Source organism: Stegodyphus dumicola, chromosome 6 (genome assembly GCF_044657685.1).
Source record: "Stegodyphus dumicola isolate Sdum_Otavi_A_Nest chromosome 6, ASM4465768v1".
Classification (NCBI taxonomy): Eukaryota; Metazoa; Arthropoda; class Arachnida; order Araneae; family Eresidae; genus Stegodyphus; species Stegodyphus dumicola.
This window is the reverse complement of record NC_140773.1, coordinates 43,704,091-43,729,659: the sequence shown is the minus strand read 5'-3', so window position 1 is coordinate 43,729,659 and position 25,569 is coordinate 43,704,091. Positions and strand designations below refer to the sequence as shown.

General features: G+C 30.7%; 1 protein-coding gene across 1 annotated transcript in view; it reads left to right on the top strand.

Moving 5' to 3' along the window:
• Positions 1–25,569, top strand: part of LOC118194093 (uncharacterized) — a 152,420-nt gene that overhangs the window by 112,648 nt on the left and 14,203 nt on the right. Inside the window, exon 4 of the mRNA XM_085818263.1 lies at positions 22,421–22,523. Coding sequence (XP_085674389.1) covers positions 22,421–22,523 — 103 coding nt within the window. The remainder of the gene's footprint in view (positions 1–22,420; positions 22,524–25,569) is intronic.

The window sequence follows — 25,569 nt, the reverse complement described above, 5'->3', positions numbered from 1 at the left end:
ATGGTGGATAGATATGAATTCCGCAATAATTACTGGAGACCGCAAAGGGAAGACTTGTGCCTATAGTTTGGTAATTAAAACCACTCTTGGATGAATCTAATGTTTCGGCAGAACTCTAGGCAAGACGAATTGTTACCCAAGTATTATATATGAATTAGAAATCTCATCGCTATCAAACTACAAATTATATATTAAAACATATCTAACGGTATATTATTGGACCACCTTGCATTGTCATTCACAAAATGTTTGCGCGCAAAACGGGAGTTTGATAACTTACCTGTCAATAGTTCTAGAAAACGTGGATGGCAATGTTTGAACTTAACAGCATTAGTATTTTAATATGAAAGTTTGTAAAAGTAGTGTAACGTATTATGGCATCATAATAATTTCGAAATTATGCTGGCAACACTTTATTGCGGAACGTTGCTGTTGTTCCAGCAAAGATCTTTATTGTCAGTTTAGGAAGCGCTTATTAAGGTAATGTGCAGATTAGCGAGTGCCTAGTAGGTAATGTGCAAAGTGAAGGGCGATAATAACAGCAAAATCTGCTTTCTGCTGAAAACCAAGTGTAGCACCTTTTAAAACGTTTTCACCCGATTTATCCTTTTATAATTCTTGTTTTAAAAGAAGTTAAAGAGTTTGTTCATAATCTGTGAATATTTCAAATGTATAACAGATATATTTTTATTTGTCGATTTTTTTACGATACAATATATTTTAATATACACTGTGTTTATGTGTTACCGCTAAAGTGCGGAAATTTTGAAAATTACCTAGCCAATCTGCAAATTAACTATGGTGATTCGTTAAAGAGCGGAAAATTGTTTCATTTCGCAAATTACCTAGATCCTGGATAATCTCTACATTACCTAGGCCCCAGCTAAAGTGAAAAAGAAGATCTTTGCTGGAACAAGAGCAACTTTTCTGTACACTTTTAAATTATTGATGGAGCTGGGTTTCAAAAAATCTTAAAGCAAATCTATATGTGTCACAAATAGGTGTGCTTGTTACAATCTAGTTGCTATGTAATTCAAAGTGTCACCAATCTTTAGATTGCACTAATAAATGAGCATTAGTTTATCATATGTTTTGCAAATCTATTTCATTAACTGTAATAATATTTTAAACCGTTTTATACCTTGTACCACAGTTTTTAAACTGATTGATGGTTGATTCCCTCAATTAATTTGTTGACTCTTTGACTGTATAAACATGATTCTTTAGCTATCGAAAAATAAATAAATAACATTATGTTAATTTCTGCTGTAGTTCCATCAAAGATCTTATTGTCAGTTTAACGAGCGCCTATAAGCAATGTGCAGATTAACGAGTGCCTAGTAGGTAATGTGCAAAGTGGAGGGAGAGGGAAAGGAAATAAGCGAAACAGACTTTTGGAATTATAACATTTCGTAAGACATTACTACGTACATCGCCTAGGTAAAATGCAGAAAATTCTTTATTCCGCACTTCAACGGAGCAAATTATGCAGATCAGCTAGGTAATATGCACATTAACGACTTTCGCACCTTAGCAATAACATATATATTTATATATACAATACAGTATATATATATAAAATAGACAATTTTTTATTATTTTTATTTAAATGGAAATTTTAAAATAAGGGACACCAAATAGTGAAAATAACCGCGAGAATTTAAAAACTTTGCCAAAATATTAGAAATTACGTTTAATTTTCATATAAATTATTTTTATGTTTTGTCCGATAGTGAAAGTAGTAATATTTTGAGATTTTTAGTCCGTTCGTTAAAAGAAGATTCGTGTAAAAATTCGTTTCAACACTAAATTTAAACAAATATATATATATATATATATAGTATATATATATAGTATATATATATGTGTGTGTGTGTATGTATATAAATTGTATTACGTAATGTTCACCTCACCACATTGTATTTTCATTTACAAAGAATGTGTGCAAAATTTTAGCTGGATAGTTTATCAGAAAATAGTTTCAAAATCGATGAGAAACTTTTAACCATAGTGACAAACCCCTTGAATGAACTAAATAAAAGCTCATTAAATAAAAAGGATTCTGGTATTGTCGTTGTATTAAATCTTTTTGCACGTTTTAAATTTGGAGCAGTGTAGTTTAATTTTCAACACGATGTTTTGACTGTCGTGAAAATGGTATATTATAGAAAAGTTATTAAATTTACTACAGTATTCGGATTGGCTCGGGCTGTCCCAAATTTCTAATTACATCTCAAACATTGCGTAGATATTTTTCATTCTATACATGCAGCTCTTTTTACAGCACTCTGACAAGAAAAGTATTGATATCTGACAAAACATTTCCCATTTTGGGAAGGGAGAACCGACAAACAAGAATTTTGTGAAAGAGGAAAAAGCAACTTTTCCTCAGATTACATAAAAATGTTTTTGACTTTATGTATCCTCTTACAGCCGATGATTTTCATTTCATATCATATACGACTAAATATGACTCTTCGAAGAACCCAAGAACCATGATCTATTTTCTGTGACCTTTTTTTTTTTTTTTTTTTTTTTTTTTGTATCACTAGAAAACTATTTTAGAAGCCATTAAAGAAAATTTTCTTTCCTCATATTACTGAAAACTAAAATCTAATATTTCTAGAGCAAACCATTATTCACTTTAAGAGAGATAGATGCACATTTGTCCCGTATATATTTATCTCAGATGTTTGCTTAATTTGAAGATTTCGTAGTTTGTAGCTCATGTAGCAGAAGGTTTCGAAAGAGTTCACTATTTTGGCCTGACAATGACACCTTTTGAATCAAAGCTCAAAATGCGTTCTATTAAAAGATATAAATTAATTTAAAAGTAATCAGTTAATTATGTATGGAGCTATCTCATTAACTAGTACATGATTTTCTATTGTAAGTGTTAGCATGACCAGCTGGCAACTAGAAGATCCGTAATTAAAATTGTGGCGAGATGTTTAATTTTCATGTTTCGAAGCTCTGAAAAAGTACTTTTCCATGTTGAAAGGTTCATGCTCCTATATGATAAAATATAGGAGCATGAACATACTTTTTTTGAACGATAATTTATCTTTACCTGAATCTGATCGACTGGTTTTTATGCCTTTCTCTGGTCGCCGTATACGTGGAGCCAGATGCTAAGGAACTTTCGCATCTTCCAATGCACGTGCACGTCGCCTAAATCGTTTGGACATGCAGCTACAAATCGAAAGATCCGTCATTTGAATCTCGGCAAGGGCATATTTGATTTCTCACATTTGCTTACTCCAAAATAAGTAATTTTACGAGTGTGTCCTATCTTCGAGGCCTGCTTGACGCCATCTTTCAACAAATGCGTGATCGCAACTCGTGCAGTCTTGATCTTCAGTGGTACAGAGTGTGTTCATCTGTTGCTCCTGAGTGACTGAGCATTTTCTCCAGATCTCTTACCCAATGAGAACATCTTTTCATATGTTGCCTGGAGACTGGTACCCCAACACTGGCTAGCCATTAGGATTGATGATCTCTTTCACAGAATTAAAGCTGCATGGAATAAAGTAGCCATATTTGTCATTCAAAATCTTGACGCTTAGCCATATTACAGCCGTGGTTCGACTTGACGCTTAGCCATATTACAGCCGTGGTTGCTGCTAGAGAGGCAGCTCGGTGAAGTGAATGTTGCACATTGTTTAAAATGCATGCTTTCCCTCGTTATACTGCATACATAGAACAAATACATTCTACTATTTACTTTCTCGTTGTAGCAGTTTTAATGACCAGCTGTGTATATGTTCGAAGAATTTTGTATTACTTGAATTATCAGAGATCATATAATTCTTAGCAAGCTTTGTAACTGTAAACCACTTTAAATCACATTTTAAATAAATCCCGAGAAAAGCCTAATTTGCATTTCAGTGCAGTTCTGAGAAATTATCGCATTTGTACCAAACATTTCAGACAAAGCCGGATCGAATATCACGGGTCAAAGAATTTATTATCGTAAATAAAGTTATTACGCATGTATTTCAATTGTATGCATTCTCTTAATAGTTATAAATCTGTAATTGAGTCTCTAAATGTTCACAGCTCTAAAATGCACTTATAATCGTGCTAAACATAGATATCAATTCCATTTTCCACCATTTAACTTTCATAAAGGCATAATAATGGCAACAGTAGTACCTTGGTGTATAAATCGAACTTTAATATGAAAGAAAAAGTTATTTCTTCAGTTGTAGAAAACATCACCTCCATAAATGTTCATGATGTGAAGTAATATAAAAAGCCTTTTTAAAACATAAACATTAGCATTTCAATGACTGAGAAATGTTTACTTAACGCTAAAATGATTTTATAACCCTTAAAAAAACATTCACCCAAAAGTAAACTTTTTATCCATCATATTTTGAATCTTGGTGAAATATCTATGCTCTGAAATTCAAATGTTTTGATGTGTTTGTATTTTATTCAGGAAAATGAAATGCTATGCATGTATGCTACCACATTTTTTACGAAATGCTTTCTGTGAAGCAAGAAACTTAGAAAAGACGATGTAGTCGTCTCATGTTTATTCGGTAAGCTTTAATGTGCACATAAAATAAGAAATGGCAAACACACAAACTTATTCTTTTTTTTCTGCTAAATTGCTAAACTAGAACCGAAAGCAAATAGCAAAATTCTATTTTTTGTACATATGCAGTATAATGAGAGAAAGACATGATTCATTTGCAAGTGGATTAAGGTACAAAGCTTGAGGAATTTTCTCCTAAGCGAATATGAAATATTAAGACTTATGAGTCAAATCTTGGAGGATAAAGAGCCCACTACATGCTACATCATGGAAGGTGCTGCCTTCAGAAAACCATTACAAAATTCTGAATTTTTTTCAATGCCCCGACATTGACACGATCTTTTTCCAGTAATTGTTTAATTTCGCAAACATATATTTGATTTTATAGCAGAAATTAAGAAAATATATAAGATGATACGAATACATCCTAATAAAAAAGTTCTTTAACTGATTTTGTGGAAAGAGCCAGTACACAAGCCAATAGAAACATACGAGCATTTTACAGTCACTTGCCAAATAGTGCATATCATCTTGCAAAGAGAGTGCAGAAATAATTATCAATAAATAAGGAGAAAAATTTCCACCGATAGCACAAGTTCTGCGTAGCAATTTTTATATGCACGACGAAATGCCTGGAGCTCGAACTTTAGAAGAAGCCTAAATATTACAACTAATTAACTAATTGGAACTTTAGAAAGATGATAAGTGATTTTGCACAAGTGGTATGGAAGTAATCCAGATCTTTTAATGAGCTCTGAGAATTAAAACCTTTTCTCGTTTGGATGAAGGGAAAGCTTTAGAAATTCCTCACAAACCAAGGTCTGTTTTTCATTAGACATAAAGATAAACACGAAAACAACGCACGCGAAACAACTGCAGTTTTCAAGGTTCCCTTAAACCTGTGTAGTCTTTCTACACAGAACTTATTTAGGTTATAATTTTGATTTACATATTTGTTTTTTCTTATACATATATAGATAGATAAATAGATATATTACAGAAATTGTTTTTGACAACAAAAATACTTCAAATCATTTTTGCAAAAAATGCTGCTGAAATATTAATTAATAATGGATAAAAAATAACAAATTGAGAACCTAAACAACAAAGACATGAAAGAAACTAAACAGAAGTCAGTACAATCCCTAAATTAGCAACGCCTTCGCCGGGAATCGAACCGCGGACCTCTCAAATACGCCCTGAACGTGCAGACCACTACACCACGAAGGCTCGCTAAGAAGGCCGGAGAAATACCTTATAACTTTAATATTTTGATTCTTAAATACTGAACTACTATTTTATTGGCAGGTTTAAACTCATTCTCTATGTAACTCATTTTCTTTTCAGTTATGAATTGCAAGCTGATGCATCAAAAAGTATCTTACTAGTTATTTTATCCGTTTGTTATTATCGGTTGGCGTTGTAATATTCTAGATTAAGATAGTCCGAAAAGTCGTCCGACTGTCTAAGTAAGATTACTCAGCTTAGTTTAAGTAAAATACAACGAATTCCCTACTAAGCGGGGTCTGTCTGAAAAAAAAGATATTTGTTTTACTTCAAACCAACGTGAAAAACATATTTATCACAGTTCATCAGCATAAAAGAAAACGGTCTGAAGAAAATGCAAGAGAAAACGAAATATGTGTGGGATACAATGATAATAAACAACGTTATAATAATTTTAAAAATTAGTTTTTTCACTTTTAATAATGTTTAATTTTCACCTATTTACAAAGTTATTTTTTAATAAATGCTGACTTATTATACATAATTATATGAACTTATTTTCCAGTTAAAATTGCGTGAAAATACAGGTAAACTGTTGATAGTATTTCTTGTTTGTTATCGTACGTGCATGGTATGCTCCTTTTGAGCTTTTGCACTGGCCTTGGTTTTGCATTAACTGTGGTCGTCGTCTTAGGAATTGCCCCAATTAGATATATATATATATATATATATATATATATAACTGGCTTAATCGTGTAAATAATTGGCTGCTAATATGATTAATTTTATTAATCATATAAGTAGCCAGTTAGTTCTGAAATATCATGTTATTTTTAGCACCACCAATAAAATTAGTAGTGCTTTATATAACGTAAGAGCTACAGTAAAGGAAAATGCGTACGGGTTTTCTTACTATGGTTCTAAAAAAGTTTATTTTAATTTCTATATGAATAAGAAAAGAGCTGTAAGGAAATATATGAAAGTTTCTTTCCCCTTGAAATGTTTGGTTTATGAATTTTCACCCGGATGGCTCAAGCTGACCTGGTTTCATTCATTTGATTGACAGTCTCTAGTTTTCCCATACTGGAGACTGTCAATCAAATGAGTCCTCCAGTCTCCAGTGTCCCAAGCAGATTTTTCTAGAGAAATAGCATCTGAAATCATACATGCCCACTTTGAAGTTATAAGAAATAAATAAAAAAGAAATCGAGGAAGCACAGCAACTGGAAAAAGGAATAACGTTAGAGTACTTTTTCAAGAGACTAGAAATATTTCATAGATGAAACATTTAGAGTGAAACGGGAAGGGAAATAGTAATGTTTTTATTATCATGGTGTATGTATACGCAGTTATGACTTCCACAAATATCCGAACGGAATAAAAAAAATTAACTTTAATTATAATTTAAGATTTCCATAAATTTTCATAAAACGTTTCCTCCCATAACACAAAATATTTTAGGGGTTCACTGGTTCAGTCGCAATGTAGCAGATTATATCTTGGTCCACATCTCGAGGATCTTGATTCCCAGCTATCGCTACACATCTAACCAGACGTTTAACATACTAAGGATGTCTCATTTATTTCGCTAGATTCCGGGATATGTGAAGATATCCTGAAGACGTTGAGTCTGTGTATCGTCGACGTTGAATCACTGGATATCCTGAAGACGTTGAATCCTTATTATATTAAACGTCTTTCTGTCTTGGGGATTTCTTTAATTAACGTCCTGCGGTTGTTCGTAACGCATTTTCCAGAGAACTTCCCTACGAAGCATTTTGGTGATGTTTATTTTCCTTTCTCATAGTAATTACGTTTTTTAAATTTGATGTAGGATATTTTGGACACATACCTGCTGCTTATGTTTTTGTTACTTATCCTAACTAGTTAGCCATTCGGCTAGACCAGATCCATGAGTCCACGAACCGTCAATAAATCTAAAGTGAAGATATATCTTTTCCATAACTCCTCTTTCACAAGTTCCAGATAGGTGGATTAGTAATATTAAACACAGGGACCTATGTGTGAGAGGGATATTCTCTGATATTTTGAGGATGTGATAGATAGATGTTAAACATCTTCCTGTACACTGTTGAAAAGACTTGGAAAGGAAGTCCCAGGGATCTACTAAGATGTGACAGCAACCTGAGGATATGTTTCGAAAAATGAAAAAAATATTTCGGATATCCTGATGAGCACGTGAGCAATATATTAAGGATAATCTAAACAGATTTTTGTGTTACATGGACTATGCGGATTATGTGTGTTATGTTTAAGACTTAAAATTACATCTTTGTTTTTGTAACTTTGCTCCATAGTTTTTGCATTCAGACATTGTAAAATGCTTCGGTAAAACTGAACTAAAATTTCTTATGTTAATATGTGCTCTATGTTTCTACTGCTTTGTCTTTTCTTCCAAAATATGTAAAAGCCAGGACATTTGAATAGGAGCAAAAATCTAAAACTAATAGATAAAGAATTGGCAACTGCGTAGTCACTACGTTTATTTAAAATTATTACTGGTACTAATTAAAGTAACTTTCTCTAACAGAAATATTTCGAATACAAATGTATGACTATTCATAAATGAATGAGTTCTTTATTTCTGCGTATCATGATTTAGTTCATATAGTTAATGAATAATTAATTAAGTGAATTTTAAATACAGCTTTGCACTGATAACGAGCGAAACTGGGAGAAATATTCCGATAATCCTCAGCCTCTTACACCCACACATAAAACACATTTCTATTCTTTGACTTGACATGATCAAACCGCGATTTGATCGTTATTATGACCCATAGTGTGAGCAAGCCCGAATTAAAGTACTCTCGGGTTATAGGATCAACATTCTTTCACGCCCCTATATCCTTCAGGACCCCAATATCTTGTATTTTGGCATTATTACACTCTAAAAGTATTTAAGTACTTTTCTTAGGTTTCTTAGATTCGTGTTAATGAATACGTTTTTGATTATGTTAAAATCTGTTATGTACTTCCACTTTTTTCCACCAGAATCGAAAGGAGTTTTAAATAGAGTTAAGAATCTAAATTTAAAAGAGTGACGATTGTGGATGCTCAGCCGACTATAAAGAGACTGTTCTGTTTGCGAACGATGTGAACTATACTTCTAGCTCATGGCGAGTTTCCTCTTTGATTTGAATATGATCGTTAAATTAAACGAGCATACCAATTAAAAGTGTGAATTATAAACATATCCATATTATTCAATGTTCTTAATTCGTCTGGAACAATACGACACCACTGATAATGAAATTCGTATAAATGTATAAATAACTCGTATAAATATATATTCAATTCATAATGAAAAACGTATAAAAGTCATTAACATATTATTAAATAATTTAACTTAAATTTAATGGATGAATGGAATAATGAAAATTAACCTTCACTGCTTTGCTTGTAGTCTGGTAGCAAGATAATATTCTAATTATTTGCAAATAAAATAAAGAATCTGGCTGCTGTGCTAACGTGCCTTCTTGCACAAACTACAGGTGAAAATCTAACTCACCAAAGATCAGTAAAAGAAAAAAAAGAAAGAAGTCAAACTGCAGTTGTTAAACATTGCTGCAATACAAACTGCAATTTTAATTTTGCTTCTGCAAAAATCAAACATAGACTTCAGTTGATTAATTAGATTTTAAGGTTTTCTATATCTGCAATAATCTTCTACATCATTCAATGAATCTAATTCTAACGTAGTTTTCCCGTCCCGCTGTAAACAGAAGATTTTTGATTTCATTTTCCACTCCGAGTTGGAGGCCCTTTGTTTTATTTCATTAATTTTCTTTTTCTGCTTCATTACAGAGGGCTTAAGTGGTTAGGTACTGGTTTATTCTCAAACATTTTTCAATCTGGGTTTCATTTAGTTTTGGCTGAAGAATGCTTTTTCACATGTCTGACTTAATCCAAATAAATCCACGCAGTTTATTTTGGTAAGGACCACAATATTGCGTTCATCGTTGGCATGAGCTTTGAACCTCATGCAGATGAATTTGCCCAGCTGTGTCCCAATTTTGATTGAGATCAGCCGAGCGATGAGGCCAAGGGTCTCCCCTCTCTTTCCTTAACATCAAACCACTCGAGAGGACTTGTGACTTTTCTTGTATTTTAAATGCCTCCCATACCGGACAGACGTTATTCGCTTGACATTCATGCCTTCTCTAGGATTTGAGACCAAAATCAACAAAACCCACAGCAGCCAGGAGCACAACTATTATACTTATCAAGGCAGCTAGGATAATACTTAATATGAAACTAAGTTAAAACAATTCGGATGTTACATCTTTAATTGCTGATGCAAGAAAATGATTGTTTATATAGATAATAAATTTTGAAAGAAAAATTATAGAACAATTAAACCTAGTAAGACAAAGAGCACGCGTATGAATCCATATTGAATTTTCATGAATATGTAACATCGAATTGATTCTCTACAACTTTTCATTTCTTGATAAAACATTTTTGATGCAAACGCAGCTCAAATGGCGCAAAAAAGGCGAATGTTCTTGAATGGCTGTATTGGTACTTCCTGTATTTCTACTATATATGTATTTGAGGAGAAAAAGGGACTTGCAGTGGATATCATGTTTGCCAGCCAGAGTAAAAAAGAAGTGCCAAAAATGTGAAGAAAAATGCCAGATTATATTTCAAAGGTTTGCTCAAGAATTATTCGATTTTGTTTTGCCCTTATCATTAATGGCTAAAGAGGTTTCAGTTTACAACTTTCAACATTATTATTGATTGAAGAGTTAGATAAATATCTTCGTCATTAGCATTAAGAACCATATGGCAAGAACTAATTTTCAAATAAAACAGTTTAAACAGATTTCTTATAAAGATTTCATTGTTTTTAAGATTAAAAGGCGAAATATCCGAATTAGAAAAGATATTGAAGAAGATAATGTAAAATTAAGTTAGGATTTTGTTTCGTTTTGCTTTTATCTCATATATATGTATTTACGAGTATATAGATATATAACGTTATATAAATGAAGACGTCAAAAATACCTTTTGAAATCTATCCCATATTAATATAGGAACAAATCAATCATAATGCAAAAAACATAAAAAGGTTAGATGCATAGTAGTAGACTTCATTATCGGTGCGAGGTTGGCAATGCAGCGAAAGATATAAATTTCCTTTTTCCTTTTCATTTTTTTAGTTTCCTTTCTTCTTTTTTCCTTTTCATTTTTCAATTGGTTTTGGCATTTTTTACATCTGACATTCACTTTGCCACTATGCTTTTGGCTTTTTATTATTCCATAAGGTTTGTTCCTAATCGAATATGAGGTGGATTTTTAAACATATTTTAAATATTTTTTAACACATTTTCGTTATTACCAGCATTTTTTGCTGCTTTAAGCGCGCATTTGCATTAGCCTTTGAACAGTTTTATACTTTATATTTATTAATTTATAAGGTATTTCTCCCGCCTTCCTAGCGTGCCTTCGTGGTGTAGTGTTCTGCACGCTGGGCCGGTATTCCAGAGGTCCGTGGTTCAATTCCCGGCGAAGGGGTTTGCAAATTTTTCATCTTGCCTGCTTCCAAAAAATACCTAAAGTCTCCACAAATTTATATATATTTTGTTACGGTTCTATTACGGTTACGGTATATATAGTTACGGTTCTTGTATTCATTTAGCTATTTTTAGTAGAATTTGTAATTAAAATTGTTTTATATTTACGTGCAATGCAGCACGAGACTTATTTGAAGAGAAAGCTACCCCAGAAAAATTAAAATACAGGAGCACGCGCATCTAACATTTTAATAAAAAGATATCTCGGAATTGTACTCTTTTGCAATCCCGAAAAATCGAGAAAATACCAGAATGTTCTCGTTCAAGATTAGAAAGCTTATAAAAGCCGGATCAAAACATCTCAATTGAGTTGTTTAGCATTTGTTTACTTAGTTCTGTTGTTGACTGTAGCGAATTCGCGGTGAGATCGGATTGGCTTTCTCAATGCTTTGAATTGAGTTCTGTTCAGCGTTTTAGTTGTTTAAAATATAACTACTGTGAGATATTGCGATATTGTACGAATATCTCTGAGGAAATTTCAGCATTTTGTTTTATTTGTTGTGATAAGAATAAATTTTATTCACTTTTCATCGGACTTGTGCATTCAATTCATTACGAACCCGTACACATGCAACAATATATATATGAAAAGTCATATTTCATAGGAAATATCTCCAATGCCTTTGATACCGCGTCTGTAAACTATTTTAATAATTTTCTACTGAGAACATACAGTGGGTAAAAAAAAGTACTTGCACACCTACATTTTTGTTGGCAATTCATAAAAAGAAGCATTAAGAAATAAAAAAATTGGTATTGCCAAATCAGAATAAGTTTAATCATCCAAAACAAACAGAAAAATTACAATAATATAAATAACAATGCTTTTTTGTAACAAAATTAAAATATCTCGTATCAAAAAAGTATTTGCACACCTGCATGAATACAAAAGAAATAAAATATATAAGCCAATTTCAAATAACTAATATTTAGTATGCATGCCTTTAGCATCTATTACTGCTTGTAATCTTGCTGGCATTGATTTAATTAAATTTTCTGTAACAGTAGGCTCAGTATTTGGTCACCCTTCAATAAGGGCTTGTTTAAGGGCAGATTTGCTTGAAATCTTCCTTTTTCTTATTTTTAAATCCAAAGAATTCCACAGATTTTCCAAAGGATTTAAGTCTGGTGATTGTGGTGGAGCGGCAAGTTTTCTGGGTACATTATAAAGCAACCACATACGAGTTATACCGGCAGTGTGCTTGGGATCATTGTCTTGCTGAAAATAGTACGAATTACTGATACCCAATTTTATTGCACTTTGTGGCAAGTTATCTCGCAACACATCAATATAGGTTCGAGCTGTCATATTCCCATCAATGAAACACAAATTACCAATTCCTTTGCTAGCCATGCACCCCCAAATCATAACAGAACCTCCTCCATGTTTAACTGTAGGTAACACATTTTTGGTATGAAAAGCAGCACAAGGTTTTCCCAAAACTAATTTTCTGCCATCTGATTTAAAGATATTGAACTCACTCTCGTCGGAGAATATGACATTTTTACAGAAATCGATTAGCTTATTGGTACTAGTATCCCACAACTGGTCACCATGATCAGCAACCACAACTAATACAGTACTATGAAACGTTCACCCAACAATGTAATTTATGCTCAATCATTAAATACATTTTGCTGTGTTGCAAGCTGTTTGTATACATCTATTTCTAATAATTTGCATGTATAAGCCGCAACCCTGAATTTCATATGCTTTTTCTGGAAAAAAAAAACCCACTCAGGTTTACACTTGAGAGACTACAATACATAGTAAACACTAACTTTCAGGAAATTCCTTAGCGAATTCAAATCTCTTCAGTCTGTTTCGTTCAGTTAGGAGAGGTGTTTTCCTTGGTGATCTCCCATAAATGTGTGCATCGTGCAGGACATTTCGAACACTTTGGGCACAGATTTGAACTCCAGATGTTGAAGCGACATCATTGGCTAAAGTAATTGCACTAACAAATGGATTTTTTGATGCTTCTCTTATGATTTTTCGCTTCATTCGCAGTGAAAGTTTCTTTGGGTGTCAAGAGCGCAAGTTATTTGATGTAGATCCTCTTTCTTTATAACATACCAAATAGTAGAGAAGCAAACATTTACTTTTTTACCTATTTCTTGATAACTTATGCCATTTTCACGTAGAGAAAAAAAATTTCTCGCAATGGAATCGACAATTCAGATTTCTTAGGTGCCATTACAATTTGAATCGGCAATCAACTGATAACGTTTCGACAACACCTCCTTTTATAGTCGTCTTACATATATTATTTACTGCGGGATGACTGTCAAATAATAGCATAAAATGCAAATTTGCTAGAGTTGAGTTGAGTGTGCAAATACTTTTTTTGACATAAGCTATTTTAATATTGTTGCAAAAAATTTTTTTATTAATATTATTGTATTTTTTGTAACTGATTTAAATGAATAGGCTTATTCTATTTTTTAAATGCCAATTTTTCTATTTATTAATGCATTTTCTTATAAATTGTGAACAAAAATGTATGTGTGCAAATACTTTTTGTACCCACTGTAAGATCGCGCTGAATGAAAAATGCAACTGGCAGTTTTCTGTTAAAAGTGAAGCAGTCAAGAGCGGTCGTTTGGTCGTCTTAAACAAAAGTTTCACTATTTGTTAGAAGCATTTTACCTGAGGCTATTTCCTTTTATTTCACACACCACTGCAGAGTGTGTGACGTTAAAGAATGTTTTCTATTTTAACGTAGGGCTGAAAATATTTCGTAAGTGGAGACAATATTAAGCACTTAGAATTAATTGTTTATATGGAAATACGGTTTTGTCTTTTCTCTCAGGTTACTACATGAGACACTAAACACAGCAAATTCGGGTTTGATTTGTCTTTCGGAAAGGAAGATTAATGAAGAGATTTTAGAAGAGCCTTTTGTGCAACGAAGATCTCATTACGGAAGCAATGTGATCGGAGAAGTGAAAGAAATGCTGCATTTTGTTAAATGAAAGCAGTCATATTTATTTATTCACTTATTGTTTAAAGTAGTCATGTTTAAGTATGTATTTATTTTTTAAAAGCTGAATTATTAGATAAATGTTGTTATTATACAGCAGTTTGTCTCATGACAACTCATTAGAAACTTTTAATTCTCTTGTGTTTCGGGTTTTCTAGCAATATATATATATATATATATATATATCGTTTCGAAACCTACTTGAGTTGACTCCTTAGATTAAGGCATCGTAATAATAACGAAAATAGTTAACTCTAACAATAATTAAAATTAATTAAATTAAAATGAAGTAAAATAAATATTTTAATGAGAAAAATATTTAAATTACTGTAATAAATATATTTTGAATTATTAATCTATATATATATATAAAGAAGAAAGTCTGTGTGTTTGTTTGTTCGTTAATAACTCAGTCACTACTACAGCTATCGTAACCAAACTTTTTACAATTCTTTTGTAAGTCTTGGAAAAGGTCCATGTCCGCATTTTGTAAAACCAAAATACCTAAAATCAGAGATATTAATTAAACACGCTTAAAACGCTTATTTTCGCCCTAATTTTTCGAGTGGCAACAGTGCTGATATCACCATCAATGACTGTGTGCCATTGTTGCTGATATAATGAGAGAAAATTAGTTTATTTTTCTATCGAAATTTTATGTGGGTTCCATATCGCTCAAAATAATTCACTTTGCTCAAAATAATGATGCATTTATTTTTATTTTTGCTGACTCAAATGGCAATGTCATATGGGTATATATGCCATACGATTCTTTGAATACGTAGTCAGTTGTGGTACATGTATTGAATATTGCTTTGTTTCTTTGGTGACGCATCCTATTCCTTATAATGTGTAATATGCTCTTATACGAATTTTCAAATGATGTCCTGAGTAAAATAATACATTACTCTCAAGCTAATTTAACTGGCATCGGGTACTTCTTCTAGTAATTAATAAAAATGATTAATACTACGAAAAATTGTTGCATAATAATAAAAATTAAATAAATTGTAATTATAATTAAAATTAATTAAATGAACAAAAATTAGTAATAAAATGTGTAATAATAATAAAAAGTATAATAATGATAATAGGTATAATAACATTTAATATTTATTATAAACATTTAATAAAAATGAATCATACTTCATTAATAATGAATAATATTTCAGTAATAATGAATAATATTTAATTATACCGATAAGTAAAATGAACTAAATGAAAAACTGGTATATATGTTGGAAATTAAAATGATTTTTGAAAAATATTTTAATGACAAAAAATTAATTAATAAGGGAAACACTTTATTATAATATTTATTAAAATAAATTAAATAAAATACAGTTAATTTTGTTAATAATTATAATTAAATTAAATGCAGTAATAAGTAAAATATATTCAAACAAATTATAACACTAAAAATCAGATGAAATAAAAAAAATCTGATGTATACACCACACGACTTCCTTGTACGGGATATTAAATTATATGCAATTTTTGCTGCAGTTCATTTAAACTTATTTTCTAAAATTTCATTAGAGATATATTTCTTATTCAATGAATTCAATTCTCATTTCGCGGCAAGGCAAAAATACATAAAACCTCAAAATATTTTTAATAAAATTTGAAAAATATAAAACACCAAGTACAGTTAAAAATTTTAAAAACATTTACAATTAAAATTAAAGTTTCTATGCAAAAATAGGTAATTCAGCCAGAGGCCAAAAAGGCCGATTTTCAGTTCACAAAACTAAAAGTATACTTTTGGTCTCACTCTGCAAAAAGATACTAACTTAATTCACTTTAGAAGGTGAAAAACTAACTTAATTCACTGTTCTCCTAAATTTCAAACGTAAGAAGTCATAAAGACGTTAACCGGAAGATAAGAGCAACATGATTCAATCATTTATAAAGCAAAAAATGCATAGTTTACCAACATATAAGAATAAAATAACTGAGCTCACGGATCCGAGTAACAGAGTTTGTATATATATATATATATATATAAATTCAAAATAAAGTAATTAAAAGTAAATTAAAAAGCCCATGACTTACGCTAAAGTTGCAATATCAATATGTATATATCAAATCCTTTTTGCAACCTGTTTTGGAGAAATGGAGTTCTTTATTTTGTCTTTACATACAGATGTCACGCAAAAACATCGTAAAATTGTATTCGATAGCGGTCAAAATGGATATTTTCGTTGAAATATGGAACCCGAAAATTTTCGCGATTGCAATAATTTGCTTACTTTGTACACGGAAGAAAATATACAGTTAAATAATGATAACAATAAATGGTCAAATTAAAAATTCTTTAAATTTCTCTTTATTACTTGAATTTAACAGCTGTTAAATTTCAACTTTTTTCTGGCATTCGAAGAATTCCTAAGGGCATCTTATTATAAAATGTTTTATTTCTCTTGGTTTTCAAAATTTTATTAAACTGTGTACTTGATAAAATTTCGAAAATTATTATTATTTTCGTGTGTGTTATTTTATTAAACTATGTGTATACAAATAAAATGTATTCCTTTCAAAATGCATTTATTTCAGACTCACTGTTTTAACGCATTCGGATTGTAGTTCAAGAATAGAAAATAATTATTTGTCTGATATGATTACAGACGACTAGTAAATTTAAGAACATTTCTTGCTACAGACACATTGTATCAAGTCCGCATTTTTGTCTGTTTACTACATTTTCTGTAAAGACAGCCAAGAGAGCCCTAAGGCACAAATAGTCATGGTAACATTGCGTAGTGAATAGTTACTCTTACTAGCTACTCTTACTAACTTTACTATACCTCTAGTCAATCGATGCTCACTGCTTCTTGTTAAATACTAGTTATATCTACCTACGTTTTCAACGTATTAGGCTGGAAAAGAAAAACATAATGGATAAATAAAAAAAACTGTTTGATAAATGAAAGAAAGAATTCCTTCGGTGAAATTTTAAAATTTACAAATTACGCAAAACTTTTTATATAATGGATTACAAACTCATACAGAAAAGATTAAAAGCCCAACGCAATTTTTTTTGTTTGAAAAGGAAGCTTTTTATGGAACTGTTACAAAAATTTTAAAATAATGGAACATAATGAGAAGAAAGATAATGATGCATTTAGAGGAAAAAATTAGAGATTGTTTTAGTAATAATATCAATGGTAACATTAGTATACTACTAGGAGTTCTTGTTTTGAACTCTTTACATGATATTATACATATTCCTTAAAAAACGTTTATGAGAATTATCACACTTAGATTTTAACCTTTTTTTCCCTCCTTTCCTTCTTCCTTGGAAAAGAAGCTTGTTGTTCCAAATGGTCCGGCGTTTCTCACTTAATACATTCGTTAGTAATGACCAAAACCCATCGGCACTTAACCGTCTCAACACCAAGAACATTGCTCAGGGATCATCACAGGGGTGGAGACCAACTAAAACTACAGGGAAAGAGAAAGTTCCCTCCGAATTTTGACGGAGAACTGCGGGAGATGGTTTCCATGGCTCTCATTTCTCTTCCCTTTCCACCAAACCCCTCGAGAAGGGCTTTCGACTCTGCAGTTTATAAAGTGCCCTCAATTGCTACAAGTACCATACTCTTACAAACATTCAATTCTTTTCCGTTGTTCGAATCTGAGGTCAATCATAGGTAAGCCAAAATAGCTAACTACCATATCGGTTAGGGCGTTGTAAAAGAAAGTTTTGCAAGGAATTACTAGAGAACATTGAGAAGTAACTCATGTATCATTACGCGATTCGGGAAGATAATGATACAATACGAATAAAAATTTATTCGCAACATCTTTTATCATTGATACCACTGAAAACATTATTACAAACTCCTGTATATGTACTCGTACAAGAAATCCTAAAAGATTAATACACAATTCTAGCTTCTTTGTATTTTTGTTCTTCGAAAAGAAAATTTTTGCATGCAATTGTAATAAAAAATATGTAATCTTAAAGTAATTCGGGAAAGGTTAATTGTACATTAGGAATGAAAATTCGTTTGCAGTTTCTTTGAATACTACTACCGAAAAATGGAAAAGACTAATACACAATTCGTTTTTCCTCCTCACTCTTCTCTTCTTTGAAACGAAAGCTTTCGCATGGAATTTTTATGGAAAATTATAATGTAATTCAAAAATATTATAAGACATTTAGAGAAAATGATCTTTTGTGACTTTTGTATACTGATGCTGCCGATGATCGAATCTTTGTTATCTGGTAATATCTTAAGACCAAATACTTAAATAAGAATGAATCTAAGAATTACGAATTGTATTCTTATTTCCGCTTTGCAATTCTTCAATACGAATTCCAAATGCAGCATCAATTTGTTTTCGTGAAAACCTTTAAACATGAAACTAAACCTTTTTAATAAATCCTAACTTTCTTGAGGATACTTTTTCATCAAAAGAAAATAGCCAACATTTATTTGCTTAGTCCCTTGAAATATAAAAGACCTCGAATATCAAAGTTCTTTACCAGCATACGTGTACTACAAAGTATTTTTGATATTTGGAGTCTTTGACGATATTTAAATTCTTTTAAGATATTTGATTTTTTTTAAAGAATTCTTTAGATCTTTTCCCCATGAGACCATGTATCTCGATTTTTGCAAAACTATCGAGGTCGAAAATTTCTTTATGCAAATCAGATAAATAAAATCTCATTCCGATACTGTTCGTATCTAAATAAAGAATCTTTTGATAGAAATAGGATCTGGAGGTCTTGAGAGCAATATGGAAAATCAGAACCTGTTTGGGAAAATCGGGTTCTATTTGCCCTTCGGCCAGACAAGGCATGTCTTTCTACTTTCAGGAGGACCTGGACTTCCGAAGCTTTCTATTATATTAAAAATGTGTAAAATATTATAAGTCCAGAATTTAAAAATGTAAAAATAGAAGAAAATTTTCCTTTTTTTTTCATCTTTCGTAAGTCTTTTTCTAAGAACTTGACATTAGACCGTTTTCTTGCACTCTCATTGATGAGTGATATCGACTATCAAAGTTTGGATTTGTAAATTTAATCTTCTACTGTATTAAATCAACGTTGATTATTTGTTCTCAAGACTAATGGTTGTCCAAAGAAGTATGTTGTGTGATGGCTGGACAGTTATCGCATGATACTAATATTATTTGAGTTATGGATAAGCTACTGTTATGAAATGAACGTTCTCAACGTCTTCCAACATAAAAAGGATTTTACATCTATCAAAATTTATACCACACACAAGACAAGTGCTGAAACCATCGCAGAGGTGAACGTCGTGAAGAAAATAAGTTCGCAGTTCTAAAACATCGTTGTCGAAAATAAAACGATTAGAAAGTTGAAAGTTTTAAACGCTGTGATGTAAATTATCGTGATAAAAAGAAATTATCGCATGCTGATAACATCACAGGCATGTATTCTCAAACTTTAAAAGTTTAGGTTTGTTCTTATGAAATTGGAAAATATACGATTAAATATTCAAAAAATAAATTATCAATCATTTCTCGACTTTAAAGGCAAAACATTTTGGATAGAAATATATTTAAAAATTATTCCTTAAAATAAATTCTTTTTCTACAAAATATGGAACATATTTCCAAATATATTTAGATAGCACCCTTCAATATTCGTAGAACACGCTTTACATCTGTAAAAATATCGATCAAAGCTATGTCTATAGACATTTGCTTATCATTCACGACCAACACTATATTCGACACATTTGTATTTCTTTATGTTGGAAAGAATGAAGTCTTCCATCCTTGTAACATTTTATTGAATATCGTTGCGAATACATAGACCAAAGTGACATAGACTGAGCGACAGAAAATCTTCTTCTTGAGCTGAGTATGTTGGGTAACTAACTGCGTTAGGTACAAAAAATATTTAAGTAGCTCCAAACACTTAAATTGAATTTTTTATTTTAAAGTGATCGTAAAATCAATTTAGTGGCGTTTTGTTATCTCATGAAATGCTACATCAAAATAACATCACGAAAATGAGTAAATAAAATCAAAAGGGAGGTAATAAGTTTCTTCAAGGAATGAAAAAAGGCCTTTTTTCTCGGAGAAAAGTGGCTGACTTCATTTAAACTGCGGTCACATTTAACTCAAAACCATAGCTCATCCGTAGACAAGTAAACAAACACAGGAAAACGGAATAACCCACATTACAGTTAGCAGTAAAATACTATTCATTATTTATCAGCATTTTCGAATACTTTAATAATGCGAATAAATTCCCATTGGGTTTCGCAAATTCAGGCACTTTAATCCTGAGATTGGCTTTGGGTTATGCGTTAATACTTGAGGTACGCAAATGAATCAGTATCAGCAAACGCAAGTAGTATAGGCTATATATATAAAAACCCAAAAACTAAACAGTTTTAAAAATAACGAAAATGAGATATAAATGGCATTAAAGAATAATGTTTACAAAACCTTCTAATTCAAACTCGCAAAATAAAGACGGTTAGAACTTTTACTTTGTACTGTGCAATATTACATGTTGTTGATTATGTGCAATTGAATTGGATTTTGTAGTGGATGAAAACAACTCTCAAACCCTTTGACATCTTTTGTTATCGTTAATGTTATCACGTCTATTTTTCGTTTTCTTTTTTATGCATTCAGTGGACAATTTTGTTTCATGCTGAAAGATGTGATTATATTTTTTTATCATTTCACAATAAACACATTTAACTCTTATGCATACAAGTCTTGTATAATACGCAATACGGTTGATCTCGAATTGACTGTAAATACTTTCTAATTGTTTTAATGAAACATTATCTATTTTCTAAAATCAGTACTGTTATTGTAAATATAATATCGCTAGATCAATGAAGAATCGTAAATCAGAGCAATGGGTACATTTGTCGTTGATCGTAGGTAAGAGACGTGAATTTAGCAATATTTTCAGTTATCAGTAAATTAGCAAAACTGGCCATAAACTCGGTTTACTGATAATTTGCTAGTATTTTGTTTTACCAAAAATGCTGCCTTTAAAATACAAAAATTTTTAACAAAATAAATATATTATTCAAAATGCATATAACACTACAAAAGGTGAGCGAAATTAATTACATTTTAACACAAAATATAAAATGATATAACATCATATATTGTATGAGTTAAAACTGATGGTCACGATTAGGAATTATAATCAGTAAAGGCCTAATAATCTCTAACCATATCGACTAAACATCATCAGATAAGTATCTATAACAACCTTTATTCAACTAAAATCTAAACCGTTATTTTTGAAACGATTATATGACAAAACATATAATAGAGTGTAATGCGAAAAGATGATATTCATTACATTCTTTGTTTACAAAATTCATCTTTGTTTTAAACAGTGAACGTCGATTTTGTTACTAATATTCTTAGCATTACAATACAAAATTAAAGAAAAAACAAAAAATAGTTATGGCAGAAAGCAGAGAAGATCGAATTTTTCTCGTGGTATCCCTAGTAATTTATTCAACTCCAGATTTAATTTATTTTGTTTCCCTGTTGAAACGCAAATTCATTCACTTAATACCCGTATTAATTTACGACTAGGGATTAAGATGTAATAATTGAGACGTAAAATGCGATAAATGAGAAATTAGGTTTTTTTTTTTTTTTTTTTTTTTTTTTTTTTTTTTTTTTTTCTTTTCATTTTTTACCTTTCTGTGTACTTGTTCTGGATTTTATTATATTTCTCCTAATTATTTCCTTCAGTAGTTTGTCGTAGGATTAGGGTTTGTTTTAAATTTCAAGCCATTTTATCTGATATTTATTTATCGTTGTGGAAAATATAGAACTTCTCTTATTAAATTATTCAATGGTATACTTTACAGTGTATTTTTCTTTTTGATTCTAAGAAACCTTATTCGAGTATTATTGAATTAATTTTGATGTACATTTTTATTGATGTTAGAAAACATTTTTCTGTTTGTCTTCTATGATTTTTTATAAATTTTCTTTTTCTTTCATATATTTTCCTTGTTAAGAATCGTAATAGCTGAAGGAAAATGAAAATGCAATACAATGTGCTCATAATAACATTGTTTAACTTTCAGAAAAAAAGCCTCGTACATCTGGAGTTTCTGTTCTGGATAAACTTATTCTCTTCAAGATGGGTCCAAGGGATTATCATAAGGAAGAACTGCAGAGTATTGTCAGGTACGCCTATTTAAATAGAAATATTCAAACATTTATATCGAGTTAAATTTTGAGATAGTTATAGTTTCTCTCTATTGAAAATTTGTTAATTACAGAGGATCTGAATACTCGCAGAGAAGAATTTAAAATTATTCTCAGATATGAACAGTTAAAGAGAAATTAGAAATTATCAAAAAATTATATCTAAAGTCATGTTAAGATACTTGATATGTCTCTCTTTTAAAACTTTAATTATCCAAGGAGATTTAAATATAATAATAAATTTAGAAAGATTTGGTAGTTTCCACATATCATAAAGACAAATTGAAAAGTTTATTCGGATATAACTAGCTAAATAAAATATAACAATATCGAAAGGTAGCGTACTTTTATGGTATTTATAGTTTCCGGTTTTAGAAAATTTGATAATTTAAGACGATTTAGCTACTAAATGCAGAAATAATTTATTTTCCTGAAAACTATAAAAAAAGGATTGCAAATTATTTTCAGGCATGCCAAATCTCAGGCAAATCTGACACAATTTAAAAATATTTGCTGTTTCTCTTTTCTGAAACTTCGAATATTCGAAAAATTTAAATATTAAATTCATTTATTAAATTTACCGATTTTTTTCGTAATTTTAATTCATTTATTCGATTCTTTTGGTAATTTTAATTATTTTATTTATTTGAATTTAAATTTTAAATATTAAATATTTGAATATTTGAATTTAAATAAAAAATATTTGAATTTAAATATTAAATTCATTTATTAAAATTACTGATAATTTTTTGGTAATTTTAATTATTTTTTAATTTTAATAATTTACCAAAAAAGTCGAAATCTGGCACAATTTAAAAATTTTATTTGGTTTATTCATTTAGTTTATTTTTTTGTTTTTACGTCTCCAGAGTACAAAACAAACACGCTTCCCTGTTAAACTTCTCCTTGACAAAGTATTGACGAAGCAGTCTCATCTCAGCAGAAATGTACGCCATTATTTGAAATTGAAACAGAAAGGGAAGTAGTATAATGCTGAGCTAAGCGCTCTCTCTAAAAAATTCGGAACCTAGAAACTTAAACCAATTTGTTTTGTGGTAGAATTTGAGAAAATTAGTAGTTATAGAACAGCCAATATGCTAAGAAGATTTAGTTACAATAAAACCTTACAAAGTATAGCATTTTTGATGCTCACATATTTTTCCGTCGTTCATGCAAGTTAATTGAAATCTCGCCACAATGGAGTCGATCATTCTGGCTAACGTTTGAAAGAACAGGACGCTTTTTAATTTATAATAAGAGATATTTCTTTGTTAATAAGATTGTGGTGTAGTTTCCGAAACCGCTATGCAAAACCTGGGTTGTGACATCAGGTTCAAAACAAAACACAGCATAAAAATGTTATTGAACGCAAAAAAATGGCTACATACAATTCTGCAGAGAAAACCCTATCTCTATCAAAAATCAAATTCTATACATTTTACGTGCTAGAGCAATTCGTGGCTCTCGAGCTTGCGTTTTTAACATTGCCAACGATTTAATTATTTTAATAAAGACTATTTTAACAACTATTGAAAACGTGTTTGTAAGTTAAAAAATAATAATTTTCAGTTTATTCTCGAGACATCCTTGTCCATATAAATCTTCAGTCTCTTCTTCTTTTATGTAACCTTATCACAAGATATTCAACAGAAAGAAATTATGGATATAGGATTTAAAATCCTTAAATATAGTATATGAAGTCAAACTTTGAAATAACTTGACTAAACTTCCGTCGACCAAAATTCTCTACTAGCATTCAAAATAACAGCAAAATTCTGTTTAACATAAAGCCATATAAATTCTATTAAATGCAAATCTAACTGGTGCTATTCATTGCGCTTTGTCTTCTCCTGCACAATTTTGTCCAATCCCAGAATCTTTCTATGCTGCAAGTATGCTCTACAATATAAACAATTCTGTTACTTAAATTACTTCACTGCATTCTCCTCTGTCAAGCAAATCAGAAATTTTAAACAGTTTGTTAAATGTAAGAAAAAACGTGATAAATAGCATTTAACATATATTCGGCTTTACAAAACTTAAACTGGTTTATTCGTGATCGAGGTTCCGTAAAACCAAAGTGAGATCTTGCAAGCTTATCCGTCATTGGCTCTAAATCACACAGCATTGACAATTGCTTCTGTGTGTCGAAAATAGGCGACTGAAAAGTATGTTATACAGTATTTTCTGTATAACATACTTTTCGTAGTGTAACAGTAGCACACTCGGCGCGTATTCGAAAGTTCCAGATTCGAGTCCCGGCGAGGGCATTGCTCATTTTTCATGTTTCCTATTTCAAAAAATTCTAATAACTCTACAATATTAAGTGCCGTAATTTTTAACAATTTCAAACTGAGGTATATCTGCTATTTATTACGGCGACGAACTTCTTTTATTAGGATAAGTAAGGGTTATATGAACAGCGAAAAAAAATAAAAAAGTTACGATTATATGTAAATGCTCGAATGCATCTAGGGAAAATTCTGAAGATATTTGAGATTCGGTCTTTCGGTTTTAATTAAATTTTAATTAATTTTTGAAAATTTGACTGAATCGTTTTCGGGTTTTGATTTCAAATAATTCAGGAGAACGAAACATGTGTTCGAGCTACATTAATCTTTTTTTATCAGATTTTAGTTTAACTTACCTAAATAGTGGTTTCAGACAAAGGAAATTAATCTGTAGTTTTTATTTCCCTTACCATGGTAAGAGAAATAAAAACTGCAAATTGCATTTTATTTTTATTTTTATTTTTATATCTTTACCAGTTTGCCTTTTTTTTTTTTTTTTTTTTTTTTTTGGATTTATTCTACTGATGAACTCTTATATTAATTTTGTTTATAATTAGTTGCAATGCTGACCGTTTTCCACGGTTTCAATTATTGTTATTAATGGAGAATATTTACCTTGTCTTGATTCCAGTTTAATTTTTGATCCTTTATGTTTATTAACGATTTTTGATATTCTGATCTAAAACAGTAAAACCTTCACTTGCTGTGAGTTACTTCACTTTGCAATGAGTTAT